The 25,275-nt window shown below is 38.7% G+C and overlaps 2 protein-coding genes across 5 annotated transcripts in view; both read right to left on the reverse strand.

Annotated features, from left to right (window-relative positions):
* Window positions 1-561: 561 nt before the first annotated feature.
* On the reverse strand, window positions 562-7,230 carry LOC113138577 (uncharacterized). The gene is made up of 14 exons (XM_026321115.1): window positions 6,378-7,230; window positions 5,847-6,003; window positions 5,391-5,554; window positions 4,783-4,829; window positions 4,384-4,531; window positions 3,866-4,026; window positions 3,433-3,587; window positions 3,009-3,092; window positions 2,318-2,384; window positions 1,958-2,080; window positions 1,706-1,833; window positions 1,460-1,576; window positions 1,117-1,224; window positions 562-705 (listed from the first exon to the last, which is right to left on the reverse strand). Exons 1-14 carry the CDS (start codon window positions 7,120-7,122, stop codon window positions 609-611), a joined length of 2,301 nt encoding a protein of 766 aa, XP_026176900.1. The 5' UTR covers window positions 7,123-7,230; the 3' UTR covers window positions 562-608.
* A 4,039-nt stretch (window positions 7,231-11,269) lies between these two features.
* frmd3 (FERM domain containing 3) overlaps window positions 11,270-25,275 on the reverse strand; it is a 42,573-nt gene continuing 28,567 nt past the window's right edge. For 3 of the 4 annotated variants that reach the window (XM_026322042.1, XM_026322045.1, XM_026322044.1), the window contains 5 exons: window positions 24,893-24,967; window positions 23,500-23,568; window positions 23,146-23,270; window positions 14,781-15,012; window positions 13,358-13,838 (listed from right to left, as the gene is read on the reverse strand). In XM_026322042.1, the coding sequence (XP_026177827.1) occupies window positions 13,358-13,838; window positions 14,781-15,012; window positions 23,146-23,270; window positions 23,500-23,568; window positions 24,893-24,967 (982 nt within the window). Of the gene's footprint in view, window positions 13,839-14,780; window positions 15,013-23,145; window positions 23,271-23,499; window positions 23,569-24,892; window positions 24,968-25,275 lie in introns of all 4 variants that reach the window. The other variant, XM_026322041.1, reaches the window with a different exon arrangement.

Below are 25,275 nucleotides of genomic sequence, written 5' to 3' on the forward strand. Positions count from 1 at the left end.
AACAGAGTAGCAAGCAGATATAATAACTGCTTGTTTTCCCTTCAAAACAGGTTAGAAAGTAAAATCTGATCATATACAAATACCTAATGATGCCTGGCTTCACTTGTATCTGATTTGCAGTTTGCTGTTGTTTGTACAGTATTTGCATCCTCCGATACCTGCATGTGTAAATGACGGTTTACCACCATACTTATATTATAGGGACACACTTAAAGTGATGCTTCTTTGCATTTTGTAGCAGAGGGTTGGTGGGTGGACTGACAACACACACTACTGTCAGTTGGACACACAACCAGCATGATTCAACTGTTTGTCTGTCAATCTAGAAAGTAAAAGGTGATCCCTGGAGAAACTGAGCTTGATCAAACAATAAATAAATAAATAAGGGGTCATAATTTCCAAATGCAAACAGTCAAACACAGAGTACAGATAAATTCAGATGTATTTTATTCATGACTGTACATACATCATGATGAGACCCAGCAGACTTTATTTAGCCCAATATTTATTGAATAAATTTTTAAAGTAAAATAAATATTATATTGCTCATTATTCTTTCAGCATGATTTGTATATCTGTCCAGCTGTGTGCAGATGTTTGTGTGTGAGTCAGAGCAGAGGGAAAACATTAACGGTAGTGTTAACTTCTCTAATGTCTCGCTCAGTAGGAAGATGGGCACAGCCATAGAGATGGAGCACACTCAGCCTAAAGAGAGAAACATGGAAACAGGAAGTATAATTGTGTGCCAATATGCTACATCTTAGCAAACTACAGCCAAAAACTAAGATTTTTACATTCTGGCATATCACTCCCATATATTTACACCACCAGCAGCTGATCAGTCAGTTGGTCCAAGAAGTCAGACACTTGGTCATAATAAGCAGGTAGAGCCTGCTTGTTGTACCTTGTTGATAGGTAACTGTAATATTTTTGTTTCATGCTAATTGCGTTGGCAAAGAAAGAAAAAGCTGACAGTAACACCTTCATTGATGTTTACAGTGGTTGCATAATGTCCCAGTTGTCAGTGACAGGTTACGCTGCTCTGTGAAATTAATGTAGACAAACACTAAGACTTCCTACAGAGTGAACTTTCTTTGTGGCTGTATCTCTAGTTACCTCTTGCAGCATCTGCAGAGCTTCAGTATATTCTCTAAGGCGATATGGCAGAAACTGAGTTTGACGGTATGGAGGTGTCCACTGAAGTAATTTGCCAGCAGAGTCACGCTGTGTCACACAGGGAAACACACATCGTTTCTATAAAGTATAGTGTTTTACTCATGGGCTTTGTGGCTGATATGAGGGGATGTGACAAACTACACACAACAGGCTTTATGTTATAGTAGATGGCAACTCTCTAAAAGTAAATTTTTATCAATTCATGATCTGATGACACTTGAAACACAAACCTACAATTCCAGAGAAACATACAGCTCAAATTATTGACTGTGATGTGTCCTACCCTTTGTTTCCTGTGCTAGTAGAGCTGAGATCCAGCTGCTGAAGTCGTCTACATCCCAGAGTTAGAGACCGAACTCCTGTATCTGTCACTGCCTTACAGCCGCTCACATCTAGGGATCTGACACACACACACACACACACACACACACACACACACACACACACACAATAGTGATAACTACTCCCTTAGGAGTAAAAGCAATACATCACAGTTTACTTCACATTACTGTTCTTTGTGTGTCTCTACCTAATGCGTGGTGTATATTTGCTGATGTGGAGCAGTGTCAGGTCAGTGACTCCAGGACAGGAACTGAGTGTTAAACTCTGAAGTTCGACACAGTTTTGAAGCAAAGTTTCCAGTGTTGTATCAGTAACCTGTTACAGTAAACACCAGAGAGTTAAAATCGCAAGGGTCAATGTCTTGGTAACACCTTTTACTTTGAAATTCATAGAAAATAAACATATATTTCATCAAACAGATCTTCTGAGTTGAACACACCGCCTGTAGACCAGTGAGATTCAAGGAAATGAGGCATTTGAGCTGTGATGTCATCACTGTGAGACTGTGTGTGTTGACTTTTGGCACCCGTCCTATGTTAAGATGCTGGAGGCCAGGACACATCTAAAACACAGAGTGAAACCACTTCATGTTGTGCGTGCAGTAAAAAAGTATTGTATATTATGTATATTTCTGAGAAAATTCGTAAAGACATGCAATAGGATTGTACTAGGAATCGCTTTTTCACATTGTGAAGGATATTTAAGACATAGTATGTTGTTCTAAACAAATGCACAGCTGCTTTTCCTAGCAGTTAAAAACAAGATAAATTAGATTTGATAAATTTTCAAAATAAAGTACCTCATACACAGTCTGTAGACAGGAGGAAGTAAGGAACTGACAGCCAAAGACCTCCAACCTGCACAGACTAATGTGCAAACATGCTCACACACTGCAACAAACATTTGTCCACATCCTATCACATCTGGATTATCCACTATGAAAATGCAAATGTGAATGGTCAATTTCAAAAGGTGAACCAAGACATAGTGTGGCCAGGTGACACAACAACAAATGCAGTTATACAACCAATGTTTTTGGTTACACGATGTTCCCTTTACAGATCCACCTCAAACATCAGTGCTCCATGCATGACTGAACAGTTTGTCACAGCTGCAGCCCAGGTTAAAGCACATCCGCCTGTACGTTGACATCTAAAGATGGGATCCTCCCCCAGTTAGAAAAAATAGAAATTGCAATGTTTGACAAGACTGCCATTATGGAAAAAGGAGAAAAAACACAGGTTACAAGGTAGTGAATTTAGATTTTAAAGAAATGAAATATAAATAAGATTCCAATTTGACTCATGAAGGAGGCATCTGCCTGCCAAATGAACAATAATTCACAATAATGCACTTTAAATATCTTGTGAATACATTTGTGAAGACACTTTTTTCAAAGTTAAAGACAGGAAAACACACCCAACAAGTAAATTCTCATTTTCACGCAGAAATACAGTACAGTTAGTCAGACAACAGGTCTGAACTCTGACCTTTCTTTGTGCCTCATGACAAGTTTCTTTAGTGGGTCGTCCGTGATATGACAGCCGTTAAGGACAACTGACTTTAGTCTCAGCCTACAGGAAAGAAAAATGAAGTATTAACAGTGTATAACATCCTTACATGTTAGTTTTCACTCAGCAAAGCTTTAATATTGCTCTCATCTCTGTATATGCACCCTGAGTGTCTTCATGGATTTGAATGCAGATAGTGGATTTTAAATGACACACAAACACACACACAGAAAAAACACTTAACAATATCACTACAGATGTTAGAAAGCAGTAAATGTTTTGAATAATTCACCTTTCTATTACATGAATGGTGTGCTCATGTTATTTTCACGCATATGTCAATTGCTTTCTATCAAACTGCACACTCTGTCTGTGCCTGAATGTCTTTATTTGTAAAACTGACCGTGTGCTGCCGTCACTCAGAGCTTTCACTCCTGTGTCTGTCGCCCCACTCCAGCTCACATCCACACCGGTCACACGATTACACAGCTGACCAATCAGAGGCAGCATCTGATCACCATGGAGACTAGGACCAATACAACTTATGACCTTGATTTCCTGTAATTACCAAATGGAAACACTTATAAAACACACAACCAGTTAATGGAGAGCCGGAGTACAGGTCTCTAGTGAGTCCTCAGTACAGTAGTCCTCAGTACACTGATAAATTATTTTTTCTTTTGTCAAAATTTTGATTTTGATGTGTTTTGTTGACACTGTCAGCAGGCAGATGGATGGAACAACAGCAAAGCATTACATAACAAATGACAAAAGATTTACTTTAAATATGTTTTGTTTTTTGACTTGGGTTTTGATTTCTTCTTTTCTTTTTTTACCTCCAGAGAGTTTCTACACAGAGTGAAAAACACCTCCAGCCCAAAGGAGGTGACAGAAAGGCTGCTGCAGCTGTACAGACACAGACTGCGAGGACGACGTTTGCCCACAAACAGCAACCACCTTTCTGTCAGGGTGGAGTTTTCAATGCTCAGGCTCTTCCCTACAACAGGACAGAGAAGAAGGAAACAATATATTTCATTTTATATGAACTCAAAGACTTTGGCTCTGACCTACAATGTGTGCACAGCTATGAGAGCCTGTGATAGTGCTGGTCTGGGTTATCTTACATTATGTTTGTCCAGGGAGGGGTGTAATGCACTAATGCAATGGGAGCTCTTAACTTACATCATGAGAACACACCATGTGCAGGTAGCTGGAAACTTTCAGGGACATCCCACTTACCTCAGTCAGAAACTCTAACCTTAAAAACCCCAAACTAAGCACAAACTACTACCAAAACATGTGATCTTTTACATGTGTTTTTTTTCTTCTTTTCCTGTGCAGTGCACTGACTCACAAAGTGTGTGATCCGTAGCCAGTGTGTGTAGGCGACTGCAGACCTGCACCACTCTGCACAAATCACTGTGAGGCAGCACAGACAGAATGGACAGCCACACCTCATCAGGCAGAGACAGCCAGTGGTCATGTACAGGGACAACTGCTGGCTGACAGATGTAATAACAAAACACACAGTACAGAAACACATTAAAACCTGAAAAAGACTGATAAAAAGACTGATAAATACTGGATAGAAAACAAAGGAATGATTTAAACAAAATAATCCTCTTTCTCTTTGAAAGTCACTCAAGACACAAACACTATAAAACTATTCCAGTTGAGATTTTCACAAGGCACAGTGATGTTAGTGACAGTGCATGTAGATTAATAATAAGTTGATGACATAAACATATCTTACACTGTATCTACAGTCAGTGTTGATCCCGTCAGCATGCACTGTTGTACCTGTAAAACCAAAGAAAGAGTTGCACTGGTTTATTACTGTGTTAGTGAATGAAACATCCTGTAAGATCTTATGAAACTTTTCCTTTCACATAACTTGTCTAAATTTATAGTCACATCATCAGTTGAGTCTAATAAGCTCTTTCTCCATCCCCAATTTTTGTCACTTGTGACTTTAATTAACGAATCACTACAGCCTGAACCAAAGCCTCATTCTAACTCTTGTCTCATTTATAGCCATTTTTCCAAAATCATAATCTTAAAATAAATGTTGTGAGGACAAGGTGCCACCACAGTGTGACTGTGCAAATAAAGGTCTGTCCTTACAATGTGGTACAGAAACAAACATCCCTTCTGTCTTATGACTAGCTGCAGGATCAATGTCTGATCAACTGTGAAATTAATTTCAAAGATTTTTCAAAAAGAACAGACATGTCTGTGAAATATTATCCAACCATATGACCTGTTAGTGACTTAGATTTTTTGTTTTTGTTCTATAACATTTTTATTGAATGGTCCGATGTTTTTGTAGCTGTGTGTGTGCAATTTTATTTTTAAACTCACCCAAAGCTGGTGATGTTGGTCTGGGGTCATCATCATGAGGAATTGCATGCTTCTCTGCAGCTTTCAGGCATGTGTGTGTATCTCTGTAAGGTGATATGTGTTTCACTCTGACCCCTGATGTGTGTCTCTTTGTGTCTTTGGTTGCTCCTGTTGACTGAGGTCTGCTGAGGACAGAGGACGAGCTCCAGTTTGACACACTGATACAATTACAATGTACCACAGTAATATTATCACATCACATATCATCAATTTAAAGGAAACAAGCTTCCCTTGTGGAAAAATATTCTGATGTTCATTATTCAATATTTTTTGGGTTTAATTGTGTTTGTCCACTATTTTTTACTAGTAAGAACTTGTGCATGTCTATGTTCTTCTTAGCTATTTAACCAAATTCAGGCAAATGTAACTAGTTTTTGTCTACAGACACAATAAAACAGACATATTTTATGTGAGTACTTCATCTGATGTGGCAATTTTCCTCCATTTGTGAGCGAAGACAGGCTTGACTTTTCAGAGATCCTCCGGGATCCTCCAGTTTTCTTCTTTTGACCTTTGACACCCTCCTGATGGCCTTTCATAACATGATGATGTTCGAGCTTCTCCGGTGGTAAACCTGACCACAGACAGAAAATTAGAAAGCTCACACATACATAAACAGATAGACAAAAACATATTTACTACATTATTGTAAATGTGTTTAGGCTATAGAATCTGGGTGTACTGTAGTTGTGATGCTGGGTGGGTAGATCACTGGCACGAGTCAAAACAGGTTGTTAATAACAGACAGAACTTGGATTCATTCTGTTTTTTATCCTGGTGTAGTGCTCGACCAAAGGCTGATTTTTCCTCCTAAGGTCTTTTCATTTAAATTGCAGAGGAAGTAGAAGTATGCAATCATGCATTTTATTGTAAAATAACCACAATCCTACTCTGGTACATTTAACTTTATAGTGATTAACATCTGTCTTAATATATAAGATCCACTACCTGGGTAAGCTGTAAGTGTAGCACTCTCCTCCACATCATCAGGTGAAGCCCTCAAGTGCCCCGTAGGTGTGTTAATAACCTTATTATTTGAGGTTATGACTTGTGGAGTTGTCTTCATGAAATCATGTTTGTGGTGAGTAAGGTCCAGATGTGCAGTGCTGGTAACAGCAGATCTAGTGACAGCAGGTGTCTCCTTCACAATCAGCTGGTCACGATGTTTGATTTCTCCATGTTCAGCAAGAGTTTCCTTATTTCTGCTATATGTACTTCTGTCCTGGTTTTTATTAATGTCTGAAATCCTCTCCTTTGTAATGTCTGCAGCGGTAACCATTGTGCTCGGTGCATTATTAAGATGTTTTTTAATATCTGGGTTTGTGGTGAAAGAGTTTAAATCCGAACACGCTGTGAGAAGGGCTGGTGCTGCAGTTTTGTCAGATTCCTTACTCTCTTTTTCCTGTAACTCTATGAAGCATCTCGGGTCCAGAGACTGGGTTTGTCTCAATCTGAGGTGATGCAACTGATTCACACAAAGCTGGTACTGCTCATACACAGTCAAATTTGATGGTATTTTCAAATGAGAGCTGAACTTAGGATTTGCGGACTTTGTCATCTGTTGTTGAGGACTCTTCTCAGGCTCACTATGGCTCATATTGTCATTTGCAGACAGCTCAAACACAGAGCTGGATTCTTGTTTATGTGTCTTTCTGTTGTTGCAATCATCTGTTTTCTCCTTCTCAATGTCCATCTCCTGCACCACTATCCTTAGATCCTTTAGAGTTTCTCCTTTTGTGAAAACTGTGGAATTATTGCGTCTCACTAATGTTTCTAAGGCATTCCCAGCACCAACCCCTGTGCTTTTTTTACAACTTGCATTACTGGGGCATGTTGCAACATCTAATGCAAGCATTTGATTTGTGCCGCTACTGATGATTTTTTGGTGCTGTTGATTAGATGTGTGCAGTCCACTTGTTCTGGAGTTGTCTTGGCGTGAGGTTTGTTTATTGGTGGTATGCTGTGTCTCCATATTTTTCATATGTTCAGTTCCTCTGTTCTGAGGCCAAGATATATCGCTCCCCGAGGTAAAGGAGAATGAGATCTGGAAATGATCTTGTAAAGGAGGTATATTCTTTGAATTTGATGGTCTGAAGTGCCACATGTCCTCCATACTTTCTTTTCCTTCAAATACCTCATTACTACCTGCAGTACAGGAGACTGGATGAATGTAATTAGCTTCAGATGAAGGTTTATATTCAGGTGATCTTTTCTCTTTTCCCCCCTGTTCTGCAACAGTTAATAACAAACTGTCAGCTCTGCAGAGTTCATGGTGAACCTCTGACTCACTGCTGAGAAAACTGTGAGCCCAGTCCAACACATGCCTCAGCTTCTGCTGCTCACTGAAGGGAGAGTCACTCAGAAGATAAAGGTTCAGCCCCTGCTCGATGTTCTGCCTACAATTACCAGCATCCTGCAGGAGTTCAGACACAGCATGTCTAACTCTTGTGGTAGGAGGTGTCTCCATAGTAGGATTTTCCGCTATAGCTGTCTTCGGTGTATACATGTGGTAACACGAACAGCTGTTGGGTTATTTTCTTTTCCTCATCATCTCACTCGGTCTTCATGCATTCTCTCGTTGCTTGTAGATAATTGTGCATACATATGCCATATAATGTAGTGTTTTTCTTCAGAGGAAATGATGATCAGGCTTTAGGGTCTTAACACCACCCTGTTCAAACATAAAAAGAACAAGTATTTACATTTGATGTACTACAAACAACAGCCCCACAATGCATACTCAAAGCAAGTACAGCTACAGTTTTGACCCAGCTTAGGAGACTCAAGCATCATACTTACCCTGAAGATTTTCTGTTTTGATTTCAGCACAGCCCCAGCTGAAGATGACACCATCTGACAGAGTCTACTTGAGGTCTTCAGGTAAATATATTCACCGATTAAAACTGTGCATATTGTAATCATCTCCTCTAATACGTACCTCTAATACCTCTGACACTAACTGTTTGAACACTCCTGTGTTGCTCAGACAAACATCACCATAGAGACACAAACGCAAAGTGCAGTAACTATTTTACACCACACGAGAGAGCCAAACCTATGAGTATTATTTTTAGCAAACCAACTAAGAAACCATCCAGTCACATAAAGTAATGTGAAATAAAAGACATATTTAGCACCGTGTTTTAATATATATTCATTAGGGAGCTTTATTGTGGCAGTATTAACATATAAAACAATCCAGTTTTTTTTTTATAACATACAAACATTCAAAATTCTCACTTCACAAAGTTCATAAGGCTTGGTTGTCCCAGAAGAGAGGGGATCATTACTTAGGGATTTTTATTTCTTTTTCTGATTCTTCTTACATCTCCCAGAGTTTCTTATTAAAAGAGACTGAATGACAGAAAAAAAAAAAATCAATAAAACAACTAAACAATCTCTTTGACTAACAAATCAAAAACAACAAAGTGACCGTGCAAGAGAATTTGCGACAGTTCATGCCGACACAATACTGAAATATACTAAACAATTAATTTGACTCTTATACCATGTGATGTCCAATAAATTTGCATATAGTAGACCTGAGTTCAAATGTTTAAAATCTTAAACAAATTAATTAAAATCACTATTTGTATATGAGATTAAACAGCTTTGAGTTCCAGGTGTTGAGGTGGTTGTCTGTAAAGAAGTTTCCTTTGTATTTTTACCAATAATTAAAGGCAGTAATTAAATTGAAGGCTTGTAAATACTTTAAACCATGTCAAGAACCTCTGAATTTGTATTAAGTAATACCAAAGTTGTGACATCAACTGGTGGGTGACCTCGATAAGGATTTCATCACAGTTTTATGTGCAAGCAAGGAAACTTGTACTCTCAGTCCTTCTACTAGAACTCAAGTTCAGTAGCTCAAAACAAGAGCTAAATCTCAAAGGGATTAAATTCCCTTTTAAACAAATAAATGTTGTTAATTAATAAATGAACTACAAACCAATATAATGCTACAGTGACGTGGGCCCAAAGATCTGTTTTATCACAGAATCTAAAGGCCTTTTTTGTTTGTGATGTGTTGAGGTGTAGTTTCACTCTGTTCTGTGTATTTGAAACAGCTTCAAAACGAAACATTTAAACAGCGAATGCTACAGAACATGCTCCATTACTAATGGTGTTAGGTGGTATTGTTAGCATCTAGAATCTGGCTTTAATGATTCATACACACAGCTGAAGCACAATGACACTAACTAGTCAAATATTTTAGAATGAACTTTCATCAAGAAATCTTAGTTTGAGAAAATGATGTTTTGTTTTCAATCAAATGAAATGAAACTAACAAAATCAGCAACCATATGTATATGTAACACTTCTGTAAAGTTAAATTAGAGATTATAATGAAGCCCAAAGCAGGGTTAATGACATCTTTTGGTTTTTAAATTAGGTCACAAATGTGCTCAGATGACTGATGCCTAATTTTGATTAAAAGAAAATCCTTTAATGTCTCAAACTCTAATCCTTTTTCCTGACAACCTCCTCTTAGTAAAAACACGGACATGCATTCAGCTACTGTAAAATGGTGAAGACAGCCAAGCCTACATCTAGATTGCTTTATACAGACAAGACACACAGGGGGAAGAACTGAAATCTTTACGCAGAATCTATTTTTTTTTTTTCCACAACTATAAACACAGTATTTACAGATGAGGGCATGCATTTTGCACTGAGAGGTAAGCAAAAGGTTAAGAGAGAATTTCTTCAGGTTAGTTAGAGGAGGATGAAGCACAGAAATAAAGGACTGTGTCTGCACTGATGTGTAGATGAAGCATATACAAAGTCTTTATTTTAAGCCTTCAGTGAATTGCTTATTTCGCTGCATGTGCAATCTGGAGGAGCAATAGTTACACATGAAGACAGGATGATAGTTCATGATGATATCCCCGTGGGTTAGCATGATGCTGATCATTTAGCAGTGCATACAGATCAGCTTCATCCACTATACTGAAGCTGTTTTTATCTCAGTCTGTGATGTTTAATGCAAACGTTGTCGTCATAGTGGTTTGGCCCTTCGCTTGGTTTCAGCATCAAAACTCAGTGCATGTACTGTAGTAGGAAAATAAATGCTTTGTCACAAAAAAGCGTGTTATTTGTTGTTACTGCATATTTTCTATATGCATAAAGCTTGTAATGCATATAGTCTACAGAAGTACTGTACATGACAACACAGCTAATATGAGGCATTGGACAGAATATAATGAGAGGACTTTGATGATTATGTGCATTGCAGCCAACATACAAAGACTATGAAGAATGTTTTCTATGAATAAATGTCAAAGTATTAGGTCAGTTCTTTGAAGGAACCTGAACAGTGTGTGAAAATTTTAATAGAGCAATCAGCTTGTCCAGAGTCTGTGTTGCTTCTAATAGTTTGATAGTGTATGAAGGACAACCAGCATGACTGCTCTGCCATAAAACAGTATGGAAGCTCAGCTATGATGGCCAAACTGCAATTACAGTATATAATATATATACTATATTATATTTTCATTAAAATGACATGGATACATAGTGGAATGAAATGAGGCTACAACAACATAAGCAATCTGCAGCCATATTAATGTCTGGCTTCAGACTTGGTATAAATACATACAGTGTTATATTAATATAATAATATTAATAACAGCAAGACATGTATGAATGTTATGGACATACTATATGGTTTATGCTATTGTAGATGCATTTTTTTCTTTTTTTTTTTTGTGACACACATTTCTTATTTTGAACATAAACTGTTAATGCCTTTTCCTGAGATGTTGATCCAAACCAAACAGTAATTTGAACCAAACTTTTTCTTTAACATATGTTTTTCTTGTTATTTTTCCATTGCTGTACTTCTCTTCATTCAGATCCACTATACTGTCTTTTTGCTGTGATAGCTGTAATTTCCCTAAAACGGAGGTTACAGGAGTCTGATTTAGTCTGCAGCCTGGTGACGAGTCATGACACTGGGCACATTGTTTAAGACTCAGTTTTGTTTCATACTATGAACTCAGCCTTTGTGTAATGTCAAATTAAACCAAATTACATCATAAAACCAACACATTTCAACACAAATGAACTCCTTGCATAAATAAACAATCTACAGTTAGTTCATACATACACTTTTTTACTTTTTTGTAATAAATGGACATTTAAAAATGTTTTTTTTTTTTTTTGCATCAATTCTTAGTTTTAATGTTGACACTGTTCATTTTTGACTCCATGACTCCAGACGTTTCAGGCACCCCAGCCATAACAGCAATGAACGTCCACGGACCCAGCCTTATGCTGGATCTACTCAAACCGAAGCCACCTTGCTCAAACTTATTCCCTCATCTATTACACCTGATAATGCTCTCTCTGAACAGTCAGAGACATTAGAGTGAGTTCTCTGTTTTAGACTATAAATAGTTGCACCAAATTAAATGACAGGATGTTTGACATAACACAGATTCTCTTAGAAATGGCGACAAATTGTTTCTAATTTGATTTAATGACTTAAATGCTCATCTGCTTCTGAAAGTTAAACACCTGCAACTGTACTCTTCCCAGGCTTATTTAGTGTGATCAACATCATCTACACTATCAGAGAACAACTAGTATGAGACTGAGAGGCTACATCACTCCCCAAACAGCTCCTCTATGAAATGGCGACCCACCTCAAGTCCACAACCAGTTCATTTTACTATAAAATCACTAAGCCTAGTAGTACCCTTTTCTTTCCATGGTATGTCTTTTTACATTTTATGTTAAAACACCCTAAAACCCCACAATGAAAGACACACTAGTCTTAATCAATGAGCTAACATTTAGATCAGAAGACATTTAGAGGTTCAACAAAACACATTTTATCATCACAAGCAGATTAAAGTTTCTGTCATACTTTTCTCCTGTTTCCAAAATGACATCACATAATCAGCTGTAATCTGTGGTGTGTAAAAGATCTGTGCTATAGTCTTTGTAGGAAAACCCAGGCTGCTACCAAGTCAACAAACGTTGATAATAGCCCTAAAAAATAGCTTAAATTTAACCTCCCACCACCCCAATAAGCTTCAGTAAACTTTCTTTTTTTGTAATCTTTTAACTCTTAATTTCAAAATAAGATCAAAGTAGATCATCTGACTGAAAAATTCCTGAAAGATCTGGATCACATAAAAAGGTACAAAATGTTAAAAACAACTTGTTTAAGATTGGTATTAATTAGCAATATTTCTCTTTTGTTTTTAAATATATATATATAATGTACCTCTGACTGTGAGTATTGTTGCATTCAGTGACACATCATCTATCCCTCTGTTCCCACCCACTCCGTCATAACTGACAGGTCTTGACCAACCAGGTGCTCTGCTACGAGGATCCGAACCAATCACAATGATTTGTGATATTTACCACAGAGTATAAAGTTGTCAGCATCAGCAGTGAACAGGCCATTAAAAACTTTTCTAAAATTAAACCAACTGCTTTTTTTTCTTTTTGTGACTTTATGTTTTTCCGTGACCCTTTTTTTTTTTTTAATTTTCATGAATTTCTCCTTTGCATCAGTTCTTTCTTGAACATTTACAGCATTTCTTATTTCTTCTAAGCTCATCACTGCCGAAAATGTCTATCTTAACAAGCAACTGGATCTTATAACTAGAGAATAATTTATGTTTGCAGAATTATGCTGAATTTCTAGCTTCAGTCAGAAACATTGTGCAGAGAGGAGTCCTCATTCTGGCAAACCTGACAGTTCATCCATCTGGGGGCAATTTGAAAAAAAAAAAAAAAAAATCTTACTAGAATTTTAGGAATCTTGCTCCTCAACAAGAGAAATCATTTGATCCCATTGACAGATTGGTTCTTGTCTCAAGAGACAAAGGTTAAGACTGAATGCAAGATTTAATTACATGTTATGACAGACATTTAGGCATATTTGCTTTTCCTTCTACTTCTTTACCTCTTCAGTCTGACCAGAGGTTCTCCATGACCATGCTGATCTTACACAGGATCCAGCGCCGAAGGGGGCAGTAGTACTCATAGTGAAACTGTTCAAACTCCGGCGTCTGGCGAATCTCGTGGAGGAAAGACACATCGATGTCTGACTCCAGCAGCAGCAGCAGTGTGGGCACAGTGACGAGCAGGATGCCCATTACCACGACAATGAAGCGGGCTGCGCTGAGCACCCACGCATTGACTCTGTCGTTGGATGACAACAGGCGCAGGCTGCTGGTCAGGACCCCACTCACTTGACCTCTCGCAGCCAGCCGGCTGCGTTCGTAGGCCCGGTCTCGCTCCCTCTCAGCCTCCAGCTGGGCCTGGATATCAGGGTCGGCATGGAGCTCCCTCAGCAGCCTGGCGGGGCTCTGGATGGGAGAGGTGAAGAGCAAGTCGACACCTCCCTGACTGTCATCCACTGGGGTGGGCAACATGCTGGCACAGGGGCTGGACAAAAGAGTGAAGATAATCAAAAACAATTACAAAACACATATTATGATATACTTAAGAGGGAGGAGAGAATATAAAAGAAAAATGAGAAGGAGCATTTCTCAGAGGGTGATTTCAGAGCTTACATTTCCCTGCAGAAATAGCAAAGGCAAAAGCGGAAGTGATTAAAGTTTTTCATTTAGGAGACAATCACACAGATACATGTCCACCTCAAAATTGGCAGACCTCTGGGATACACCACAAGGCAAACTGCAGAAAAACAATCCATCACTTTACCACAGAAAAACGGGTGCTCTCTTTAGATATCAGCACCACTATCACTGTTAATTGGTTATTAACTAGGACTATGCAACCAGATACTTGAAATTGATTAAAAGAGAGATATACTTTAGTCTTGCTTACTGTTTATTGCTATACTGTATGTGATCATCTATACAGATACCATTTCAGTTAAACTGTCTATTCAATATAATTCTAACCCATCTAATCTTTGATACACAGATTATATTCTATATGTATATTTTAAAACTACATTATCCCAAAAAAAAAAAAAGCTTAAAGAAGAAGTTTAAAAAGTCACTCTAAACCTACAATAACAGCTGGAGGCAGCAGATAGAAGCTGCAACTACATATCTGGCTATGAACAGTCATTAAACTGACACATCCAGCTGATATGAGATTAGACCTTATTTAGAGGGTGTTTTTTTCTCTCTTACAAATGGAAGTCTAATGTAATGGAATATAATATAACATTTACCTCTTTCTGACTGAAAACAACTTGGTGCTGTAGCCGAAAGTGATACTATGAGAGCATTTTGAATGAACATAACCAGGAATGTTTCAAACTGGAAAATCAAAACAATGAGCTGAAAGAAACTGTTTATATATGTTATTATTAAATAACTAATTAACACCAGTTTGTTATAAAACTCTGTAGACCTGTAGACGAGCTCAGAGATGGTGAGTGCACCGCTGGCGTCGTCATCTTCCTCTGCTTCAGCTTTGGGCATCTGAGGTTGGAGGTTTGAGGTTTCCATCGAAACTCGGGGAGGCTGCAGGTCATTGCTCAAAGCAGAGTTTCCTGCTTCTGCTCTTTGCTGCTCTGTTTCTGCAGGTGCAGCTGAAGGTTTGAGAGGAGACACCGGGACCGAGTCTTTCACAGTAACAACACCTGGTGAGTGAAAAACACAAGAGACATTTTATACAATACACAGTATACTGAGTTTAAGTTAAGATGGTTTGAGATCTTTTTAAAAGGTAAAATGCACTGAATTAACGTCATCAAGCAAGTGGGTAACTGGGACAGCTGGAGATTTTTATGTTGCAGCTGAACACATTAGCCACATGATGGCGCCTCACTGCTTCTTGGGAATAGAGCACCCGCAGACATCATCCATGGAAAATGAAACAACAATTGAAAATGTTTGAGCAATTACACTACTATTTCGCACAAACATGGTTATATAGTCTTTGTATTTGAACTACAGATGTCAGGAGGGGACACAGACTGTGGGAGAAAAGTTTAGGCAGTGACCAACTTCATGATCGTGTTTTAACGGTGTTTTCATGCATGCTGCTTTCTATCTGAGTTAAAACAAAAGAGTGCTGCAATGAAACAGTCATTCCTGCTGATGTGACACAGCCTAAAAACAGAGGGGTGAAAAGGCTCTGTGCTAAGGGTCTGTGTGTGTGTGTGTGTTCACATGTGGGAATGGTAAAAATAAGCACAGCTGTCCTCCTGCTATGTAAGTAGGAGCCCAGGGGTAAATGTCTAGTGACGTATGACTCAGCTTGTCAACACCTCTCTAATCCAGACTCTATCTCGTGATCTCACACACACACACACGCACGCACACACACACACACACACACACACACACACACGCAAGAAAGCTAAAAGCTAGAGAGAGTAATCAATATTTAACTTACAGTATGTTTCATTGCATAATAATGACTCAATTCCTATTGACTAGTGCATGAACAAAAAGAGACATACTCAAGTCAATCATACATTAACCAAAAAAAAGTAATTTCTGTGTGTTTATCATCTTCGTTGCATGTTTAAGAAAGGTTGAAATATCCAAGAATATACTGGTAAAGTACTGTAGGTGTTTGCCATGAAGCTGTGCATCACAATGTTCTTTTGGATCCTTTTATCAAAAGAGATATAAGATTAGAGAAATTAAAGGACAAGGAGCAAGAACATCTGTGGAGCAAGTGGTGACAGCTACCATGGAAACAGAGTCAGCAAAAAGCCTAAGAGTGAGGAAAAAGAGGGAGGTATTACACTCGATAAACAGGAAAGAAAAAGCAGAAGAAAAATCACAGGAACAGAACAACAAACTAAAGAGTGTGAATGTGGTGTGAAAATAATCATAAATAAATCATAAATAAAAATAAATATACACACGAATATTCACAAAACACATACAACACAGCAGTTACTCTACTGCTGCTGTTTTCCTATTTAACCATCTGCTTTCTGTCCCACTGGCTCAGATACAAACCTGCCCTCAGATGAAATGATTCACACTCCAAGGTGCAAGATTCCTGCGTGGCCAGCGCACACGCGCGCACACACACGGGGTTCACACACAGGGTTTCCCCATATGCCAGTGCTGACAAATCAATTTATCTTTGTCATTCAACCTCATCATTGACACCCAGACACCACAAAGTATATTTATCTGTAGAACTGTGTATGTGTGAATGAATAAAACTGGGGTGGCATGGTGGCTCACAGCAAGAAGGTTCCTGGTTCGAAACCCAGTAGGGGCCTTTCTGTGTGGAGTTTGCATGTTCTCCCTGTGCTTGTGTGGGTTTTCTCCAGGTACTCCAGTTTCCTCCCACAGTCCAAAAACATGTATGTCAGGTTGACTGGTGACTCTAAATTGCCCATAGGAGTGAGTGTGAGTGTGTGAGGTTGTTTGTCTCTATGTGGCCCTGTGATGGACTGGTGACCTGTCCAGGGTGTACCCCTGTCTTTCACCCAAAGACAGCTGGGACAGGCTCCAGCTGATCCCTGTGACCCTAATTAGGAATAAGCAGGTATAGAAAATGGATGGATTTAAAATACTGAACTAATTACTCTGTTCTTCTAAGTGTGATAGATATCTCAAATGAAATTACACACAAAGCTCCTGAAGTCCTCTCATCTCATTGTCTTTTAAAAACTCTACTAGAAAGGTGGTATAAAGTTAAATGACCCACTACACTCCATGGTTGTATGTTTGTTTTAACAGTGTTACAATGTCAAAATTTATATTTAAATTTCTTTGGGCACCTTTTATTAGATTGGAATACCCTCTTATGTTATCACTGCAAAGTTTCAAGTGGAAGAAGAGGCTAAGATGATCAGCTGTTAAACATCATCTTTAAATCTGGTGAGTCAGTGTTAGATCAAGGACATAACAGCCAGACATTCATCAACCAGGGTACTACAAAACGAAGCCAGGAAGCGAAGGGCCAATCTGCTGCAACTGTTTTACATATTGCTAAAAACACATTTCAAACAGAAACAGAAAACCAGAGCATGCAGCTACCAAACATCCACAAATGATATAATAAAGCAACAAAAAACCCAGATATGATAGTCATCTTGTTTGCCTTGGAAATATTTATCGAAATGTCTGCATTTGTTTCTGAACTTTTTCATGTAATAAATGCTGTTCTAAATCTAAATCATATTTATGGTAAAAGCATAAAAATCAACATTTAAGCTGCTTATTCACTGTAGTAGCAGCTCTTGTGTATGGCACTTCCATGCAGTCTGTCTACTCATTAAACTGCCACTGAAATATTTCAAATCCTTCCTGAATCCTTCAGCCTGTAGTTCCACTAGAAATCTGTTTGCCACCTCTCTCTCTGTATTTTACACATCCAGGCAAAAAACAAAGCATGTCAAGTAATTGTGTTACACTGTTAAGTATTATGTTCTTAAGAGCACAAAGCATTGAGGAGCAGCTACTTCAACACATAGTGTGGTCAGTCAAATGGGTGTGTGTGCATGCTGATACACACATACATGCACACACACTAAAGAGGTCTCTTAAAAGGCTCAGGATGTTTGATAGATTACGCTAACAGTTTGAACCAGGCGGTTGCCACAACAGACTTGACTACCCAACTACAGAACTAAACTTGCTCATACATTTAATTTCAGTTTACATCTCGGTTGGATAGAAAAACATATTTAAAACTGCATCACAGTGAGAAAACAGAAAGACCTGTGGCTCCAGTTTTCATGCAATCTACGCAATTTAGAGGACTGACAACTAAAATAACACTGTAAACACTGGAAAAAAGATGTACTACACTGTCCATGCTACATGTTCGCCTTAGATGTATTTTTGCCTTTCTACTACATCTTACTCTGTTCCAGTGCATTTCTCTGTTGTCCAGTGTCGGTTTCAGTAACGCGTCCCTCATGCCCCACAAGGCGTACATAAATGTCCCGTGCCGTATGATTGGCTATACGTAGATGGAGGCTACGACGTGTTGTTATCTTCACCTGGCACCTCAAGGCCTCTGCAACCATTATTGATGACGCCCTCTCGTCTGTAGCCTCCCGTGGGTGAAAAACCTCAAGAGGTCCAGTCTGTGCCTCCTCAATCCTCTCACCCTCCACGCTCTTGGGGTTCATATCTGGTCCCTGGCTCCCACAGTTCTGGGTGTCGTGTACGTTGGGCTGGTCACTAACTCCCATCTCAAGACTACTCTGCATGAGGCTGCCTCCAACATCACTGCCATTTCTGTGCTCAAGGAACTCCATTGTTCAGTCTGACAACAAACCTCGCACCAGCTGTCCCAGCAGGACCATCACACCCTAACTGACCAGGCTGCCAACAGAGCACTGAGGCTGTGATGGGTACAAACACACCCCTATACATACACACTGAGAGAGACAGAGAGACACACATCAGACACATTCTCTCTCTCTGATACACAGACATGGTGGGCCCTCCTGTGAATGTCATCAATGTTCGCAAAGAGTGGAGGGGCATTAGCGGAGGATCAGGCCCAAACTGTTATTTCTATATATAACCAGGTGGTCCTGACTGCAGAGGGGCAGCTAATCTAACTCTGATTAGGCCTGGCCCAGGGAAGGATGGGGATCACTTTCTTTTCCTCTCTCTAACTCTTTCTTTATCTCTCTTTTCCTACTATCACATGTGTTTATTTCAGTTTTGGTCTAAATAAATATGTTACACTCCAGCAATGACTTCATTCACTCTGAGCTATTTTTTTTCTTTTATAGACAAGCAAATGTGGACTGACACAGTACAAATTATAGCACTAACATGAACTGAACGTGACACTAATGTTTGGTTGAAGAAAGAAGATTCCCAAATTCCCACAAGTTCCTGTTCTGGCAGGAGTCTGGATGAAGCCTCAAATGCATAATCCCCATCAAACATCCATGAGCCCCAGCCAAAACATGACAAATGTGTGTATGGATTTAGATGGATGGGAAGGGGACAGTCTTTACAAACACAACAAGGTCATCACTGACCTTGGGTTAGCTTCCTGTTTCCACTCTAATGGATGAGATTAGTACTCTGAATATAGACAGTGATCCTAGACCATCTCGGGGACACTTTATCCCAAAGTCCTTGCAGCTGCATCCTTAAAGCCGTTTAAAGGTGGGGGTAGGGTCATACTCAAAACAAGCGCACCGTACTGTACTGTATGTAAAAAATCGTCTGGCCACGCCTGCAAGCAAAAGCACTTAGAGTTCCATCATAACAGATCATTTATCCCTATTTGATCATAATCCATATTTTGGATATTATTTCCTTGCATTCAAGGTGTGGCACTCAAAAAAACTCACAAAAGCATTTTATGTAATGAATTAAGAAAGAGGACTTGAGCGACTGGTGTGCTGAGATAAGAAAAAGTAGGATTTGAACTTTCCCCTAGAGCTTTCTTTTTGTATTCTTCTTATAAGTACTGTAGTTCTGTAACGCCATGAATACCCTCAAGGAAAAACAGAATATAAATGCTGTGATCCAAGTTTGTATGATTCATCATGTCTTGCCACTTTCTCTATAATAACTTCAAATGTAGCCATTCAGAACATGTACAAACACTTTTCTTTTAGACATTGTCTGACAGCTTTTCTGTAAGAGCACTTTGTTCATTTGAAGTATTAACCTTACTTCACCGGCTGTAAAATATTGCTCTTTAAAAAGAAAGGAAGTTCATATCTGTGCATAGCAAAAGGCTGTTCTGTGTTTTGAATAACTTTAAGATTTAATCCACTGAAGGCTTTTAGTCACTGGTTGTAGATCAAAGCACAGTCATCTACATTGTCATTTCGCAAATATTGGTCATTTCTGGTTGACTGAATCTGATCGATAAAGTCAGTAAAAACACTGGCTTATGATTAACCCTATACTGCTGCAACAACTAACAACTGAAATGTTTTGTATTTCTAACTCAAATGAGCATGAGTTGCAGCAGGAAACAAGTCATTCTCAGATTGAATCTTGTGTCATTACTCTGCCTGTATCCTGGTGCAGGAGGCCCTGGATTTGATGACTACCTCCTGCCCCTCCCAAACTAACCAACTGAGACATCTGAGACTGGTTAATGCTGCAGCTCTTTGACCCTGAGCCAAGACAGAATTGATTTTCCTCTAAATGGGATGAGAGCAAGGAAGAAGTGGAGAGACAGAGGAAGGGTGGGGATGACTGTAAACTGTCAAATGAGGTGTGAGAGAGAGAAGAAGACCATCAACAGTTTGAAGAGAGTAATGGCACAACTGTAAGACTCTGAATAGGCCTACAAACCTCAGCTTGGGTCGATGTGCATCAATGAATGAAGGTGAGAAAGGTGAAAAAAGGTGTGAATGAAAGGGGAAAGAATAAGAAAAGGGCTGAACATTGGTGGATGGGATGGATCCTGGATGGAAGAAGGATGAGATACAATACAGCAAGGATAGGACTTGGTGGCAACAAACCCTTTCCAAGGTGGTGATATCATTCTACAAGGTAATCATTTCCAGTGAGGGTATATAAGAAACATCAACAGCTCATTTTTTAAAATCTAGTTTTGGAAGTTTGATTTATGAACTACACAGTACATTCATGTTTCTATTGGCAGAGCAAATTCATCTGCTCAGTCAAAGTTGAACAGTGGAACTCTGACCTGTGAGTTACAAAAACAGTAAAAGTATGCTTGAATTTGTCTATTATAAAGGGTCCTAAAGCAATGAAAGGGAGCAAATACTTATAGGACAAAACAGTAATATGAGCATAGTAAATTACATTTACTCCTCTGTTCTCTTCCTTTAAAGCTTCCACCAGGTATTGCAGGTAAAGGTGAAAAGGTTTTGTTTTTCACTTTTTGTCACTTACTCTGGGTGATCTTGTTCTTTTCTTTTCTTAGCAAAAAGATGCATTTACAACATTATCTGTCTTACAGCTAATTTCATGTCAGGTTAGTGCATTAACACTTAAAGTATATCTGATTATTATGATGAATTAACATTATTTATGAAAGCATGGTTTTCAATATGATCACCACATGTTAATGATTAGACAGTTTTTTTTTAATTTAAGAAGTTTTGTTATTAATAGTTTTGTTATTATATTTTGGTTTTATAAAACTTTGCTTCCCCTTTGTTTTTGAAACTAAACCTAAGCCCTAACCACTCAAAAAATTACTTGTGTCTTTTCTCCAATTTCATTGTTTAATTTTCCATTTCTTCTGTAATATGACCTTCCATTTGTCTCACGTTCACCCTTACTTCCTCCTGTTGTTTTTCTCTCTCTCTCACACACACACACACACACACACACACACACACACACACACCTTCCTCCTGCACAATTCATCCTTCATGTATTCACTCAGCCCCACAGTCCCTTTCTTCTTGTTTCCCTCCTCTCTGCCCACCCACAGCTCTCTTATTGTCTTGTGTAACCTTACACTCCATACTTCTCAACCTGTTTTCTTCCCCCTTACAAGATTTATGCTTCAACCAGATAGCAGGTCGAAGTTGAGAGTGTCAGGATTAATAACAGAGGGGAAAATTGACAGAGAACAGTGATGAAATGGAAAAAAAGGCACAAGATAAACATTAAAACCCACAGTGGTGTGAGTACCTTTTATGGACTACATAAATCTACTGTGGGATGGTGGTGTCCTAGGGAAAAAAGCCTTAAAATACCAACTATTCTGTGCTGCTTCAATGGGTTTTCTCTTGGGCAGTGTTGCTCTGTTCAGCCACATCGCCCCATAATGGGAATAACAAACCCTTCTCTTCTTCTGTCCTCTCATGGAAACAGAACAGATCCAAGTAGAGCTGTGAGCCAGGTGTCAACAGGATAACTAAAATAGCCTGACGTGTAAGCACCCTCCTTACACACCTCACCACATTGGTATTATTTTTTATGGGACATATTACAGGGCATTAGACAGAGTTTAATTGGTTGATTTTCAGCTTCAGTTGCAGGGGTTTCCCAGAGTCCTCTAGTTATTTGTGCACATTAGCTGAACAGCAAGTGTTTAATAATGAATATTTACTTTTGTTTAACTGGAGATTTTCTCTGTAGCAAATAATTTTATTTCCCTACCTAATTCCTAGGAACTTATTAAGAACAGACCCATGAAACAGCATTATAAATCTGTTTGGGTTAGGCTTCTATATCCCAAAATTTGTCCCGAAAATGTATTTATATCACTGCATATACAGTTTCTAAAGGGAAATATTGCTTTAAAAAATGGATTACACATACACAAAGCACTGTACATACAGGCCTCACTTAAATTGCTGTTAATGAAACTGTGTATGGAGAACATGCTTTTCATGCAGCCAGACTTTCAGTTCTACAATACAACAACTGAACATTCAAAAAAAGCCATTCACAAATAAATAAATAAATACAATGCTGTGCTCACAGAAACATAGAAGCACATAAACAGAACAGATTTATTTAAGCTGAACAAATAACTTCTTGTTGACTTTTCAAGAACAGTGAATGGCTCTAACTCTAACTGATTTCACAAAGTGTATTTTCCTCTGCAAAATGCGTAAGTCAAACACACAGAGACACAGAGGCATGGTGGTATCCTTAGGGAAGATCATGGAAAGGGTAATTTTAGGATGCTGTGCTTGTGCTCTCAAGAGGGACAGGGCTGATGGAAGGATAGAAGCCTCAGCTGCTCAATTAACACTATGAACATTGTGTATGTGCCTCATCCTACACAAGGGAGATTCCATGTGACTTTCCAGAGGTTTGTGGCTGGAGGGCCTGGGAGTGTGTCTGTTTGTGTGTGTGGAGAGTAAGCGATATCTTACCATTGTCTGTGGTCATCTCTTCATATTCAATGGTGGAGGGCAGTGCAGGTACCAGAGGTTCCATGTTCATGATGAGGTTTTTATGGCTCAGAGAGTTAAAACTTCGACTCTGGCCAAACTGGGCTCTGAAAACACAATTATCAACACAACACTGACTGCTTTAAGCATTACACAGTGTACTGCGTGTGTACTGTCTTCCATACTGACAAAATATTTTCACATCTTTCCTTACACTTTTTCCACAAATGGATGATTAAACGTTTATATCCCACAACAGAAGGGTAACACTGTGAAGAAGAAAGCAGATAACTTAATTTCTGTGTTTTGTAACTGTGTGAGGGATTTGTCACTTACCTGCGCACCTCTGGTGGTTCTCTCTGAATCTTAGAGCTGGCTTCAATAACCTCCTTGGCTACCCTTCCACTAACAAGGAGAAACACACATTCATTGCAAGAAAGAGATGGGGGTGAAATTTCTTTAATTTGAAGAGCTTTACAAGATAAAAATGCATTGAAACATCAACCGAAAGCTGCAAAGAATACTGACAGGTGATTAGTGTGCAACCACGTCCACAAAAAAAAAAATCAACGACTTCTTGCTTTAAATCAACATTTTAGAACTAAAACAGACCTGCATGAGGCCTCACTACCTGTGGTAAGGCTTCTGAGAGACCAAAGAAGAGCTCTTAAAATCTATTTTGAAATTGAAATTCAAAGCTGCTAAAATTGGTATATGACAGGAATAATCATGAGTGTGTCTAAGTGTGTTTATTGTCAGAACTGAAGAATCTGTAATTTTTTGGCATTTGCAATTTATAATTTGCAGTTGTTGCTAATGATCAGTTTCAGTTTCTGCTGAACAGGCAGGTCCCTGACAGCAGAGTCTGCAGCTCCATTAGTCTGATTGTTGAAGAAATGGACTTTCTGAACTCTGACTGCTCAATTTCAAGACAGTGGGCTCTGCCATCTACCCATTAGTCTACTGTTGCTGAGATTTATGGTTAGGCCATAAATTAGAGGGTGAAATGAAAGATCTGGGGTGGTAGACATGCACTTGATAACCATGGGAACAGTCACATCAATACTGCATGCTGGTAAATGTATGTTTGTGCTGGAAAATGCTGGAATCAGCAACACAATTTAGATTTAAATAAATTTACTGCCTTGGTTTGTGAGCTACATTTGCACAAACGACCAACTCCATGATTTCAGAAAAAACGCCACATGCTATTATTTATCACTGAGCCCTTAAACCACACTGCTTCAGCCAGCTGATGAAAGGAAGCAGACTGAAGTGTAAGCCTGCTAAAGAGCTTTGTCTCAGGGAAATCAAGCCTAACATGGCTTCAACAACACACATTTATAGAGGATTTCCTGTGATATTAAGCTCAGTAAATCACTGAAACCAACACTGAGCAGGGCATGCTGAAGTACAAAGAGGAAACGCAGCATAATTTAAATGAGTACATAGAAGTGATATATAAAAGTGGGTTGGGCAACGTCTCATTATTTCAGGAAGTGCATTGATTTTTGCTACTTTAGTAGAATATACTTGAATTTAAATGATGTTATCAACAAGTGGTTAAATCAGACTTTATATGTGTTTGGTTAAATTCCAACATAACATATATACTGTATTGTATATCCCACTCTTTTCCTTTAAAGACACTGCATATATTTTATAGACAAATTTGTCCTGTCATTGTATTCTCTACAAACACACACACACTCAGAAAATTAACTCTCACCTGTATCTGAACCTGCTACCTTTGAAGAAGATGTTACTACTAGAAACTGTCTTTATTTGACTTGACTTTGCACACCTGTCAGAGAGAGTGGGGAAGAAACCAAAAGAGAAAAATAACATCATTATCACAAAGCATGTAAAGCACAAACACTGAAACACTCCATTTTCATGGGGTTTTGTTTATGCCTGTAACTTTAACTCTTACCACAAATCATCAACTTTAACCTCATAGGTAATGCAGCAGTAGTGATTGCTTGGAGGTGACTTTATGTGGACAAAGTCACCTCTTAGGAAGCAGAAGATCAAGGTGATTCAAGGTGTACAATTTTAAAAGTTTATGGTGCAGGACAAACTTTAATGTTTGGTTCAGGATCATTAAACCTG

Source organism: Mastacembelus armatus, chromosome 9 (genome assembly GCF_900324485.2).
Source record: "Mastacembelus armatus chromosome 9, fMasArm1.2, whole genome shotgun sequence".
NCBI lineage: Eukaryota > Metazoa > Chordata > Actinopteri > Synbranchiformes > Mastacembelidae > Mastacembelus > Mastacembelus armatus.